General features: G+C 43.8%; 1 protein-coding gene across 1 annotated transcript; it reads right to left on the bottom strand.

Annotated features, from left to right (window-relative positions):
- Positions 1-10112: 10112 nt before the first annotated feature.
- Positions 10113-14794, bottom strand: rpl26 (ribosomal protein L26). Its single transcript, XM_083785396.1, has 4 exons — positions 14707-14794; positions 13355-13526; positions 12711-12851; positions 10113-10279 (listed from the first exon to the last, which is right to left on the bottom strand). Exons 2-4 carry the CDS (start codon positions 13520-13522, stop codon positions 10151-10153), a joined length of 438 nt encoding a protein of 145 aa, XP_083641522.1. The 5' UTR covers positions 13523-13526; positions 14707-14794; the 3' UTR covers positions 10113-10150.
- Positions 14795-15377: the final 583 nt, after the last annotated feature.

Raw genomic sequence — 15377 nt, 5'->3', positions numbered from 1 at the left:
AGTGTTTTCTTTATTTTGGTAAATTCAAAGCATCAAGTGCATTCCCGTTTCTTCAAGGCCAAAGGTTAGCTTTGAAGTATATGATAGTGATGGAGCTCAATACCCTCCATTTTAGTTGGCACAAACTAAAACAGGTCTGATTAACTGGGAACAATCATACTGCAATCAGTCACAGCCATGCATATAAATCAGTTGCCGGAACTTGAAACTCAGGTTTAACCGAAAGTCCACCCGTTACATCTGCAAGTACCAAGTTATGGTGAATTCCATAGAACTTCGACATGTACACAGTACACCAACCACGAAGGGACTCGAACCCTCAATCTTCTGATTCGAAGTCAGACGCCTTATCCATTAGGCCACGTGGTCGTCGGTAACCAGTGATGTATTCCTTCTTTCAGAATGTTATTGGGTCATAAGTCCAGGCCTTAATACATTTGTGTTGCATAATATCGCTGGATAATGCAGTGAAGAGCATATTGGATGTGCATAAAGATAAGAATGTATTTGTATAACTTGGAGAGATTTGCACATGGATTCATTATAATCTGTGTTTGGTGGCATAATCGTGCTGGATAATGTAATGAAGTGCACAAAGACAGTTTTTGCCTGACGAAAGAGAGATTTTTTATTTTAGAGATGTACATGGATACATTCTAGTCTCTGGCCCATACGGGGATCGAACCCTTGACCTTGGCGTTATTAGCAGCACGCTCTGACCAGCTGAGCTAACAGGCCTGCTTACTGAATGAGTTGTTGCAACTAACTGTTTGTAAAGTGGCTCAGAGGGTTTCAGCATGGATCCTGAGTGTTTTCTTGATTTTGGCAAAGTCAAAGCACCCATTGCATTTGACAGGTTCACAGATTGAAGACCACGAAGGGACTCAAACCCTCAATCTCCTGATTCGTAGTCAGGCGCCTTATCCATTGGGCCACGCGGTCCTTAGAGTGTACACTCTCTGTCAGAATGGTAGTCCTCATAAATGTCCGTCAGGCCTTATGGCTGTGTTTGGTGGCATAATCGTGCTGGATACTGTGGTGAAGAACATATTGGATGTGCATAAAGACAGCTTTTGCATGTTAGAGATGCAGATGGATAGATTTTAATCTGTAGTATGTGGCCCATACGGGGATCGAACCTGTGACCTTGGCGTTATTAGCGCCACACTCTGACCAGCTGAGCTAACGGGCCTGCATAACTGAATGAGTTGTTGCAACTAACTGTTTGTAAAGTGGCTCAGAGGGTTTCAGCATGGATCCTGAGTGTTTTCTTTATTTTGGTAAATTCAAAGCATCCAGTGCATTCCCGTTTCTTCAAGGCCAAAGGTTAGCTTTGAAGTATATGAAAGTGATGGAGCTCAATACCCTCCATTTTAGTTGGCACAAACTAAAACAGGTCTGATTAACTGGGAACAATCATACTGCAATCAGTCACAGCCATGCATATAAATCAGTTGCCAGAACTTGAAACTCAGGTTTAACTGAAAGTCGACCCGTTACATCTGCAAGTACCAAGTTATGAATTCCATAGAACTTCAACATGTACACAGTACACCAACCACGAAGGGACTCGAACCCTCAATCTTCTGATTCAGTCAGACGCCTTATCCATTAGGCCACATGGTCGTCGGTAACCACTGACTAGTAGTATAAGACTCAATAAGAGTAGTATTTTAATACAGTCGTTGTGCTTTCAGGGCCAGCACTACACCTGCTGCTTTGCTGAACCATTCTAACCACTCTACACACACTCGTACCGCAGTGGGTGAGAGGGCTCATCCCACGGCCACGAGTGGTCCGTTCGTTGGTCGCCTGAATCTGTGCCCTGGTTGATAGTAGCCCATATCGGGCACCATTATCTATATTTCTCCTGTATTCTATCGTATTCCTCCTTATCCTTGCTTGTGTATGTATGGATACTTGGTGCTGTATTATATATATATATATATATACCTCTAATCTGGATACGACTGTAGGCTGGAGAGAGTACTGTCATTATTATTACCCTATATCCTACCTTCCCCTGTGAAGTGCTCATATTATATATCTATCCTTCTTGCAGGACCGGTGCCGGGGGCAGCTACGCTGGAGCAGTGTGCAGCTGTCCAGTGGTGGTGGTAAAGCCCTTTTTCTTGAGTTTGTTGTGTTGTGCTTTATTTTGAGTTGCTGTGTTGCATATTGCCACCACCCTGGATAGGTGAGCCTGCCAGCTCCCCTCATTCCGAGAGACAGCAAAATCCAAACGCGACGTACGACGTCGTTGTGACTGATTTTTTTTGCGTCGCGCCCTATTTTTTTGCGTCGCAACGTATTTTCGAGTACGTCCTGGCGTAAATATCAATTCGTCCCGTCAGAACGGACTCGTCGCGGCTATATCTACCCGTTTGCGACGTAATATGTTGACTGTTATTTCCCGTCGCAACGTAAAGAATCCGTTGTGGCGTGAGCTGGACTCGTCGCTGCAGAACGTGACTCGTCGCGGCTATATCTACCCGTTTGCGACGTAATAGGTTGACTTTGTTATATGCCCGGGGCGCCGGGTATATGCGCCCGGCACGTGCGCCTCTCCGCCGTCTCCAAGCGAGCCTGGGTGGTTCTCTGGGGTTCCAGCAGGCCTTTTTCCGCGCGCATCGTGCCCGGGGAACGGCCCATGCGCCCGTGCCTGCATGGCACCAGCGCGTGCACCTTGCCGGTCCGGTCCGGTTCCGTGGAGCCCTGCCTTCGCCGTCCCCAGGCGACCCTGCGTTCCAGAGCTGTCACCTTTTTTTGCCCACCGAAAATAGCAGATCTACCAGCTCCTACATACGGGATGGCCCGACCCGCGTCTGTGGACCCCTGGGGATCACGGTAGTCCACGGGGGTCCGTCTGTGTGTGTGTGTGTGTGTGTGTGTGGGGGGGTGTGTGTGTGGGGGTGTGTGTGTGTGTGTGTGTGTGTGTGTGTGTGTGTGTGTGTGTGTGTGTGTGTGTGTGTGTGTGTGTGTGTGTGTGTGTGTGCGAACTTCATGACAGTGGTGCAGCATTACATTGTATTTTGATTTGAAATAAATAATGATGAATAGATGTCTATACTGTTGCTTGTGTGTGTGTGTTATGCTATAGGGTTAGCTGGAACACACGCCCTGTATGATCTGTGGTGCGCATCTACAAGCTCCAAGTGTTGCGTCCACATGCAGCGCGTTGTGAGCTTGCAGATCGTCGGTGCCCCACTATAGAGAGATGGTAGGGTAGTGCCCAAGCCTATTCGTATTCCTATATGATCTGTGGCTATATTAAAGGCCTTTTATTTGGACTTATGTGATCTCACATAATGTGCGAGTCAGAGCTAACGTTACTCATTCATCATTTGCCGACTGATTTATATCACAGCACAGCTATAACATATATAGCACACATGTGTGCACATGTGTGCTTGTAATAAAAGTGGGTTTCCTATGTTTGCTATAAATTGTAGCTATGTCAGAACCTGGACGGACCACAGACAAGGGATTTAAATATATAACAGAGCAATCTTTATTAAAGGTAATACTCAGTGGGTTATAGCACAACAATAATAGAATGAGGCAAAAAGGTAATAAACTATAACAGGACATTTCATATATGCACAGCACTTAATGATAAAACCACTCTATAAAATACCAGCCTATTTACATGTACACATAGTGACATAATACAACAGTGTTTGGTCATGTACTTAACTAGCCGCCAGGGCGGGACCCCCCAGGGTCTGAGCTGTGACGCCGTCCAACTCCCCAGGGGATGCTTAGCTGGCCGGCGTGCCGCGCTGACAATACAGTCTCTTTAAACTTGGTCAGCTGTCATCGTAGGTCGCGGAGCGAGGCGGCCGATCACCCTGCTACTTGCCCAGCCCTGTCTATCTACAGGAGACCGTAAGTGTAGTCTCCCCTCCTGCTTCATTCAAAGCTAACTCCCCCTCGCTGTCTGTCTTCGCTGTCGGCTGGACTAAAACCAGCAAACGGCCCCTCCCGTCCCCAGAGTGCCGTGCCGCAAGACGTATGCTCCGACCTCGACCTGTACAAACACCCAAGTGTCCATTTTATACTGGCGTCCACCACCTGAATTCACTGCCGTCAATCAGTGCGTCTCTGCTCATCAATCACTGAGCTCCTCCTCTGCTGCACACATCACAATATGTTATAGCTCTAGAGACGCAGAGACAGAGACATATTTATTTAAAATAATCCTGTCTCGCACGGCCTATATAGAGCCAATAAACGGAGCACCCCCCCCTCTCTCTCTCTCTCTCTCTCTCTCTCTCTCTCAGCACACGCTGTGCTGTGATATAAATCAGTCGGCAAATGATCATTGAGTAACGTTAGCTCTGCCTCTGACTCGCACATTATGTGAGATCACATATAAAAGGCCTTTAATATAGCCACAGATCATATAGGAATTGGGCACTACCCTACCATCTCTCTATAGCTGTAGCTGACATGTGTAGGTCCGTTGCCTGAAAATATTACATGTGTAGATAAACGGATCTCTGAGTAAAAAAATGAAACGTGCAAAGTGTTACATCGTTGGCGGCTGTCCGAACCATGGAAATGTCAACCGGGTCGTCACACACCAGAACCAGACGAGGGTCCGAGTACTTAGATAAGAATCATAAAGTGTTTATCATAACATTTAATACAACAGTAAATTGAATGAAAGAATGAATGAATGCATTGATGAATGAACGAATAGTTTATTTCGGTGCTAAGACAATGTAAGTGAATGTTAGTCAATAAAATGAGAAAGACAGGCTGTTATAGAAGTAAGAAAACAATCACTATATATTTTGCGTGCTCTGCGCTGGCTGGCTGGCTGGCTGACTGACTGACTGACTGACTGACTGACTGACTGACTGACTGACAGAAATGACGCTATGAGCGTGGTGAGCTTTGATGATCGGCTAAAGTATAGGCTAATATAGCCTTGTATAGAAATGCATATGACCCCCCCCCCCGGCCCCCTCAAAGGGTCCACATGGGGTGGGGGGGGGGGGGCACGGATAGGAGCACAAGCGCTCAAACTATAGGTGCATGCGAGAATAGGCCCTATAGTATTTGCACATGGCTATGTGCACAAGCCACGCATTATCACAGTTTCTCTGTAAAGGTTGCTCACACACACACACACACCCTCACACACCCACACACCCACACACACACACACACACATACACACACACACACACACACACACATCCTTGGGATTGGGAAGTTTGCTTTCATTCGATGTATGATACATTATGCTATTCTCACTGAGTCTTGTGTCATCTATGTGCCATGCTTTTATTTGGCTGGCTGACTGGCTATATATAGCTGACTGGCTAACTGACAGACAGACTGGCTGGCTGTCTGTCTGTCATACCTATTAGGCCTATATAATATAGTATTATCATTAACCCCCGTGCGCTCTGATCCACAAGGCGCACGGGGCTGCGCAGAACCGCGCTCTGAGCTTGTAGATCAGATGCCGGCCGACAGACAGACAGACAGACAGACAGACAGACAGACAGACAGACAGACAGACAGACAGACAGACAGACAGACAGACAGACAGACAGACAGACAGACAGACAGACAGTCAATGCGCTATACGAGCGCGGTGAGCTTTGAATATAGCCGTTGCGCTGTGCGAAAAATAGTATTTTTTTCCAGTATGAGGCTATATACGCAGCAAGTGGGGGGAGGCACACGGATAGGAGCACAAGCGCTCAGACGCTCACACACACACACGCACACGCACACACACACACACACACACACGCACGCACGCACACACACACACACACACACACACACACACACACACACACACACACACACACACACACACACACACACACACACACACACACACACACACACACACACACACACAGACGGACCCCCGTGGACTACCGTGATCCCCAGGGGTCCACAGACGCGGGTCGGGCCATCCCGTATAGGAGCTGGTAGATCTGCTATTTTCGGTGGGCAAAAAAAGGTGACAGCTCTGGAACGCAGGGTCGCCTGGGGACGGGGAAGGGCTCCATGGAACCGGACCGGCAAGGTGCACGCGCTGGTGCCAGGCCCAGCGCATGGGCCGTTCCCCGGGCACGATGCGCGCGGAAAAAGGCCTGCTGGAACGTGCCGGGCACCGGGCATATAACAAAGTCAACCTATTACGTCGCAAACGGGTAGATATAGCCGCGACGAGTCACGTTCTGCAGCGACGAGTCCAGCTCACGCCACAACGGATTCTTTAAACTGCAACGAAATACCTTTTACGTCGCAAACGGGTAGATATAGCCGCGACGAGTTCCGTTCTGTTGCGACGAGTCCAGCTCATGCCACAACGAATTACCTTTTACGTCGAGAAGGGTAGATATAGCCGTGACGTGTCCCGTTCTGTCGCGACGTAAAAGAAAAGTCAACCTATTACGTCGCAAACGGGTAGATATAGCCGCGACGAGTCCGTTCTGACGGGACGAATTGATATTATACGTTGCGACTGAAAATAATAGGTCGCGACTTACGTCTCCGCCGCGTCTGGATTTCGCTCCACCTGCTCATTCCCCTGGTACTGGCTTGTAGGGGTGCGATAGTGATATATATATATATGTATTTATGTATTATCTATATATAATATATATACATGCTCTATGCACTTTATAGCACTTTAGACCTCCTGGGAGCCGTTGTTTATTGTTGAACTGTCTGCTTGCTATATGAAACTGATTGACTTGTTTTTATAACTTTTATACTGTTAAAACAATTAATTTAATAAAGACTTTTGTATATTGGTTACACACGTTTCTGCCTTGCCTATCTATTATACTGTATACTGAATCTGTGTTTGGGGAGACATTACGTGCTCCGGGTGTTCAGTGTTGTATTTAGTAAATATCTCCTGGGGCGCAATTCCCCAGGTGGCGTAGTAGGCTACCTTAAGCAATACCACCTTACCACACTTGCAAATGATGTAAAAGACGATTTTCTGAAAGTGGAGCGCTGAAGACGCACATGCTGAGTCATACTTCTAAGTGCTTTGACTGCAAAGATTTGGTGACAAAAAAGAACTGCTGAAACACATGGAAACTCACAGCAAACAGAAAGCACAAGCACAGCATTAAGGATTTGTGGAAAAGATAGACCTGTATATAATAATACTGTACTATACATGTAGGCTATACATATGTAACCTGTGACACTGCTGATGCCTAACTCATACAGTCTCTGTATAGGGTTGGAAACCTCTATCAGAACTGGAATTTAAACAATTCCGGTTCTGATTCACCCTTAACCAGTCTGAATCCTTTACGGATCCCTTGAACAATTTAGGGGGGTTCCAAATGGACCCTTACCGGTCTATGACTCTGAGAGTGTACAAATGGAACCAAATGGACCCTCAAGTGTCTATTTTGTTCCATTTGTACACTGGTCCTTGAAATGTAAACGTTTGAGAACCACTGGTATTGTAATTGTATAGCAGACGTTAAGTCCACACACCAGCTCTGACAGTGGGATGGAAACCGGTTATGGAAACGGTTCCAAATGTGATGGAACCGATTCCTGGTTCATCAATAACAGTCTGATTCCTCCGGTTCCGGATCCCAACCCTATGTCTGCTTGTGTTGCAGCAGTAGTGTGCAGGCTAGTTGATTCCAAAGTGTCCACTTGGTCTAATCGACCGTAACATCGACCTAGCACAAACTTTGGCATGCTACTAGTCCTACATACTTAAACCTACCAACCCCATTCTAGTCTACTTAGGTTCATCTTACGGTGGACATGATTGCCTGAAAAGGAATCTTTGAAATGTGTCATACTTTTAGAAATATAGTGCTTTCAAATTTGAGACTTTTATAATGGGGCTCAATGGCAGATTTTGGCACGTCAACAAATCACTTTCACCTAGAAACTCCATTCACACTTTTTATTATTCAGCTTACTGTGGAGACACATGCTGGAACTTTTTACTTTGAAATGTTTCAAAGTTATTGTTGAGTTATTTAAATTAAAGATCTTGTGCAGTGCCCGGTGTTGTTAGTCGGACCCACGGTTGACAATGCCCCTGCCCCATATATGGAGCTGGCCTGTTCACAACACTCCATATTTGGGCAGTATTGGGTAATACTATTACGTATTACCGAAATGCAGTAACTAACTTGTAATATAATACATTGCTTAAAAACAAAATGTAATTATAAAAGTCTTTCTGTATTACTGCATTACTTTCTGTCTGTCTGTCTCGTTGCTCTGTCTTAATATAAAGTAATATACCTAACACTGTATTTGGGCATGCCTGACACAGAACTCCATATAAGGGACACAGAGAGACAGATACAGATATCTCTATATATGGGCATAAAAGGGACACAGACATATGGGTGGAATGGTCTGACACGGGTATTGCATAGCCGGGTGGGGCATGGATCTCCAACTTCCATCATCCATCAACTCTGTTCTCTACAGCCGGGCACCGGTGACACTAATGGCACAAAATATTTTTCAGATGGGGGGTCCACAGTTAAATACATTCATTTATGGGTCCTTGAGTGAGTTGAGCAATGCAAAACAGATATCATAATTTGGTCTGCCTTTCAATATTTTCAAGGAAAAAAGCTAACTTTTGCCAACTCTCTGCCTTTCAATTGCCCTACTTCAGGGCAAAGACAAATGCATCATGTCATTGATTAGTGAAGTGGTTAACGCTAAATTTATTTGGTTTTACTGGAACAGGAGCAGAGCGAAGAATGTAATGAGAACTTATAGGCACAGGGGTCAGTCCGGGGGGACCCAGGTGAGGAAACACCCCTACCAAAAGTCAGTAAAGATTCTTCTGGACACTTTAAAAGTTTATAAGAAAACTCAGAATGTTTTAAAACATACAAAACAATTCTAATATTATGAAAATTGGATATTAACTGACATACTGTTCTGGGATGTCCAAAATAGATGACCCCCACAGAAACGGGGTGGGGGTACGGAAAATTTGAACCCCATCATTTTCCTCATAGTTTGGACTTCTAGGGAGCTGTTTTTTGACGCCTCGTACCACACTAGGCGAATGTTTCCATTTGTCCCTATAATTATTGCTCATGATTTCGATTATCCATTTGTTAAGATAGTTGACAATCATGTTGCAAGAACTTTCGTCTTGAACTGAAACAAACTTGCCGTAGTCTCATTACACTGCTCCACAATCCTATTACAGTAATAACCACATTAACAAACATTAAATATCAAATGGCTACATATTAAGATGCATTTCCCTGTGCAAACAAACTTGCCCTAGTCTCATTACACTGCTCCACAATCCATACAGTAATAAGCACATTTACCTGAAAACATATCACATGGCTACACATTAAGATTAGATGCATTTCCCTGTTCAGCCATTTGTTCTTTGTAGCGTTTGGCATCCTCTAGTGGTGGATAAGACCTCACCATTATAAAACAGTTTTTACACCTCATTAAAATTGTCGTTTATAATGAAAGTAATGTGGAACACCCAATTGTATGTTTTTTTTTATACATGAGAATAAAATAAACTGGGGTCAGTGGGGTGAGCTATTGAACTTAGGAAACAATGATGTAGGAAGTAGGCACAAAAACTCAACTGAAAGACACAATATCAAGTTCAGCAATAAAAGGCACAACCTAGGATTGTACTGGAGAAAAAATAAATATAATTTGCATCTCCCTTAACCCATCATATATTATAAAGGCCTATTCATAGTCTGGATTTTCGGTGGTGAGCTGACCACCGGAGCGGTAAGTAAAAACAGAGCGCAGGGCTGGAGCGGTGGTTTGCTTAGTAGTCTGGGTTCCAGCCTGAAACACTGTTGCATGAATTTGTTGTCACTCGCTAATTTCACGGAACTCAGCGATTCAGGCTGGAACCCAGGCTAAAACCTCCGTCCCTTATATTAAAATGGTCACCATGTACAATAGTTCTGTCACACTTTATCTGAAGTGATAAAGAACATCTTACACTATACCAGCATCTCTATAGTGTACATTGCGCATATAGTAAATTGTGTCTAACATTTTTGAACAGCTGTAATATTATAAGCTGCTTTCAGTGTACTTCTGATGAAAATACAACACAGACAATTGAATTCCATTTATACATTTATTGAATAGCAAAAGATCCGTTTTACTCCTGCATCTTCTCAATGGTCTCCTCCTTGTATTTGCCCTTCTCCTTTCCATCAGCGCGGGACTTAGCCTTGCGCTCCAGGATCTTCTTGCGGTCCTTGTCCAGTTTTAGCCTGGTGATGACCACCTGGAGAGTAGAAAATATATATTTTATGAACAGATCTACATGAGAAAACATTTGTGCAATGGTGTTTAGTAAAAATAGTGAGCAAGCTCACTACTATGATAGATCCGCCAATAGGGTTGGGTGACGATACGAATAATCGTCAATCGCGAATATACGAATCCAATCGCAGAATATCTTTATTAGGCGATTTCTCTGGACGATTTAGCCCAATTAACCTGTAAAGTGTGAGCAACATGTGAATCAATTTGGCCCAGCAAAGTAGTAACAGCGGCCGGGTGGAAATCCCCCGTTATAATGGTATGCTCCCACAGTCCCCTCAGCACTGTCAGCAGCCAGCATCGGGCACCGCGGCACGGCACTTACGGCAGCCTGGCTGGGAGCCGAGGGAGGCTGTAGCCTACATGTTGTTTAAGCTCCGGAGTCCAGACCCATGCAGTTTAATAATATACAGTCACAACAGAATGCACACTGCTGTCTCGTGTCTCATCACAATCCCAATGCGCCACCCGTGAGTGGCGGGGGGGAAAATAAAAAAAACTGTCCACTAGTGTTAGTGTATAGGCACGGGGATCATTCATTAGTTTAGCGCTTAGCTTAGCGTGTAGCCAATACTGTTGCAACCCACTGATTGAACTTCATCTCCGCCTGTAATCCAAGTTATTTTTTATTGACAACGTGAACTAACCGACACCAGCGCTGCAAAAATAGACAGATCTACAAGCTCTCAACGCCTAGCGAACGGAGCTGCGAAACCAGGCAGGACGCGGCGCCTTGAGAGCTTGTAGATCTGGCTTTTTTGCGACCTGCAGTGAGCTGTTCTCACTTTACTTTTATGACACGAATACATCGTCAATCGGCGAATATTGGTCAGACGATTGGCAGTTGAAAAGAATTGGCATATCGCCCAACCTTATCCGCCAAGCATTCGATTTCTTTTATAATCAATGAACTGCTGTTAACCTATATTACTATTATAGTCTTGCACATTAATGTCCCAGATGCTGGGGAAAATAATGTTTCATGAAGGAGCAACAGTGAGAGCAAGATGGGGCCATTTCAATTATTCTAACATGAATTCTATGCATTAACGATAGGTTAAGAAATCATTGGACACTTCCAAATACTGGGTTCTCATTCTGGCAAAACTCTGCAACTGTACATAAAACAGCGATACAATACATTTTACAACATTGTCCTCAATAGAATGATAGGATTAAAAAAAAGTGTCAAGTTGCCCAGCAAGTCCAAATTCACCATACTGTAGCTTCAATACCCATCCAAGACACCTACAGTATAATACACATGTGTACACATGAAACGCTGTAGCTGCTGCTAGGAACAGTGTAAAACCCAAATGCACCCAACCACCCCTTGCTCAGAAGGCACAGATGAGAACCCAACCTCCTCACCAACCCACTCACAAAACCAGTTTGTCTAATCCAAGGCTTCCTGTGTGAAGGCAAGATGGAGGAACCAGTGGAGGCAGCAGAACCATCTAGGTTTCACCACAAGTCACAAGATCCAGATTGTCTTGGCTAGCCGCACCTCCCCCACAAGGAGTGGACAACCATCAACTGCCCGAGGACACTGAGACAGCCCACTGTGAATGTGGGGATCCACTACAGACTGTGGGACACATGATGACCTAAAACCATCCCTGGGCCTGGTCAAGCATTATATATTTATTCATTCGACAATATAGAACAAATGCAGCCAACATATTTCCACTTAGTTAGGGGTACAGATTTTCCCAACTTTAGCCCCTTTACGTACTGGATTATACACTATATTAAAACACAAGTGGTCATCTAGTAAGTATCCTCCAGATACAAAAACAATGTAATCTATGTACTTCTACTAGCCGTAGCCTACATACTTAGTTGACCGGGGTCCCCCCGATCTAATACGTGGTACACTTAACTCCTTTCCCCTCTACTGCATATTCTGCAAACAGCCCATCTACAAGTCAACATGTCGCAATGCGCTGTGAACTGAACATTTTCCACAGAATAGATATGCAAGGCTTTTCCAACATTATGTAGTAGGCATCCTATGATGTGCTGTACTTACATCCAATTAACTTACAATAATGTTCCACATGTGGAATACAACCAATGACTTATCTACTAGAGAAAACAAGAAATACAGTAAGCATACAGCACATATCTGAATGCTGGCAGTTACGCTGACGGCTGTAGTTAAAAGCAAAGCATTGCAGCTTCACAATAGAACAAAGCTGATAAACCATAATTCACTTGCCGTTTTACTGATAGTTTTGTAAAACTGAATCATACTTTTGGGCTTGTGAAGTCTACCGATATGGAAGAGCATACAACCCATTTTGTAATTTGAAGATGAGCAATATGGTAGAATAACCAATTTTGCATTGTGAAATGTTCAAGTGATTTACTGTCTAGTCTAGACACCTCACCTTGCTGGAGTGGATGCCGACGTGGACTGTAGTTCCATTGGCCTTCTCCCTCTGAACGCGCTCAATGTAGATGACATATTTCTTCCTGTAGACCTGTACTACTTTGCCAATCTGCTGGCCTTTGTAGTGTCCACGGACCACCTTTGGATGCACACAGAAAAAATAAAAGGGTTAACTTAACCCATTCTGACCTGAGATCAGATTCATACGAGGTTTCCACTGGACACACACTGGTCTGATCAACCCATTCTGGGTTAGGGTTAGGGTAAAAAAATGTCAGTCGTTCTTCGATTTTTCAAAAATAGCAGACCTACAAGCTCGTATCGCGCCACTCGGTGGCGCGATATGAGCTTGTAGATCTGCTATTTTTAAATAGCTAAAGCATAACATGATGCCGACACCAAAATGGGTGCCCGGTCAGAATGGGTTAAATACAGCACACCTGTCTGACACTTGCCAAAACAGAGCCGATCTAAAGTAGCCTGGAAGCCAGACAAATCTGCCAGTGGAAATAAAAACAAACAAGTCTATGCCATGCCCAAAATACAGACACCAGTGGTTAAGCAACTATGACAACAAAACATATCTACATATTCTTGCTCCCTGAATCAATGTCTCATCTCAACAATCCAAAACATCCTCACCTGGACCTCGTCATCTTTGCGGATGGGCATGGACCTCACGTTGTACTTCTGACGGAGCTCCTTGGAGAGGGGGGAGGACATAATCTTCCTACGGATGTGTGAGGGGGCATTGAAGTGCCTCTTGCGGTTCTTGCGCCGCGAGGATGAAACCAATGGATTAAGCTTCATGATGCTGCAAAATAAATAAAATGGAGTGTGTTCATTAACAATCACGTACAATTTAGCAGATACTTATCCAGACAATTTACATGTGAACGGCTGAATTAAATGGCATTAACTTACAATATAGGCATTTAGCAGACGCTCATAATCCAGAGCAATTTACAGTAAGCAAGACCACCACATGATATGATGATCAAATACATATAAATAGTCAAGGATAATAAGCAAGCTAGCTAAGAACCTATCATCCATCAGTAGAATATCTGTACAATGAAACTATGAATAGTATACACTAGTGTTATCTTAGTCAAACGACAAGACAAAACTGCAAAACAGTGCAAAGAAAAACAGTCAAGTAGCAGGATAATTGAAATAACATTCAACTAATTTGGCATTTGTCTAAACGTGCATTTTTTTTAAATCATTGGTGTACAAACAATAGGCATATTTAAATATCTAAATAAGGTGAACCAGGAACCAACACACATTTTCCACAGTAGAACTACTTTGACACGCTACAAACATTAAACAGAAAACGTGACATGATGTGCAAGCTAGTGCTAGTGCAAACATTATTTTGGTCATGTAAAATATTTAAACTATGGATTTTATCAGCCAACGAGTTGCAGTTGCATGCGAGGACTGGACCAGGCAATGAGTAGCCAGTCACAAACAGAACAGAAGTTAGAGAACCTAACCAAACTCCAATTCCACAACTTGTGGGGTAACCAGCTTTAAATATTAATATCTAACTGGACTAGCACGGTGTGCTACATGGTAGCATAACAGCAACGCTAGCTAGTAGCACCAGAGAACCTTACAGCTACGATTAGCACGGCTGCTAACTACAACACATTACACTATTGTTAAGTTTTGTTTACCGTCCCGTTAAACTAGTTATGTGAACGAGAGCCTCTCGAAATTATCTCTGGAGCTTTTTAGCGCATCTGACCGTCCCAAGCGCATCGACATGCGGATACAGACAGACACTCGAACGGGGGGGGGGGGGGGGGTGCTCTCAAACTGGTGCGTTTTACGTTATTATCTATATGAAACTTGGGTTTCATATCAATCGTTCTTGAACTGTGACAAGATAAGCTTAATGCTCGGGCCAATGTGGGGTAACTTATAGCACGGATGTTTATGATGCATGAGGATAACTTTGGTGATTATCAGCAGTGAATTCTTACCCTGCCGATGATTCCTCTATGGCCAGCGGAAAAGAGAAAGAGAAGTACTTCCGAGAGCATTAGTTCACACCGGACCCCCGCGAGAACTACGAAGAAGAACGAGAACATGAAATAACTTTTATTATAAGACGCCTTAACTGACGACGTCACAATGCGTCACACTGATAAGCAACAGCATGCGCGCGCATAAACATAAACAAATAATTGGTCTATAGAAACGCTGTTTAGACTTGCTTATTTTTATTAGATATCATTTATTAAAATTATTTTTTTATTTCAAGTTGATTTAACGTTTATTTCCTTATAAAGCAGATGTGCTTACTTCAAATGTTGCAAATCTGTTTATTATTATTATTGTTGTTGTTGATAATGATGTTTGTTGATGTTGTTTTTTAGCAGATTGATATTCGAGACTAGTAGTTGATCATATGAGAAATTGCCACGAGATGGCGCCAAAGGAATACATTCTTAACCCATTTGGGAGAAGTTTCTTCCATCTATTTTATCATCATCGTCCGGTAGTCACGAATAACACGAATAACTCGGTTAATTGCGTCGTTACGCAGTAGCCTATATAAACAGGAAAACAGCAGGACCAACTCAAGGTTTGCTTGGAAAACATTTTATATGGGACACAGCCACAGGACAGTCTATGACGTGCAATTTGTAAA

The sequence above is a fragment of the Protomyctophum parallelum genome (genome assembly GCF_964188405.1).
Source record: "Protomyctophum parallelum genome assembly, chromosome: 16".
Taxonomy (NCBI): domain Eukaryota; kingdom Metazoa; phylum Chordata; class Actinopteri; order Myctophiformes; family Myctophidae; genus Protomyctophum; species Protomyctophum parallelum.
The sequence above is the reverse complement of the archived record's forward strand: the minus strand, read 5'-3'. Positions and strand labels throughout refer to the sequence as shown.

Bases quoted from the DNA above. Each gene is read 5' to 3' on its own strand.
- rpl26 (XM_083785396.1), bottom strand. From the start codon at position 13,522: ATGAAGCTTAATCCATTGGTTTCATCCTCGCGGCGCAAGAACCGCAAG. The intron at 12,852-13,354 runs GTGAGGATGTTT...GTGCATCCAAAG, and splicing joins GCAAAGATGACGAGGTCCAG to GTGGTCCGTGGACACTACAA. The intron at 10,280-12,710 runs GTGAGGTGTCTA...TCTACTCTCCAG, and splicing joins TCGGCATCCACTCCAGCAAG to GTGGTCATCACCAGGCTAAA.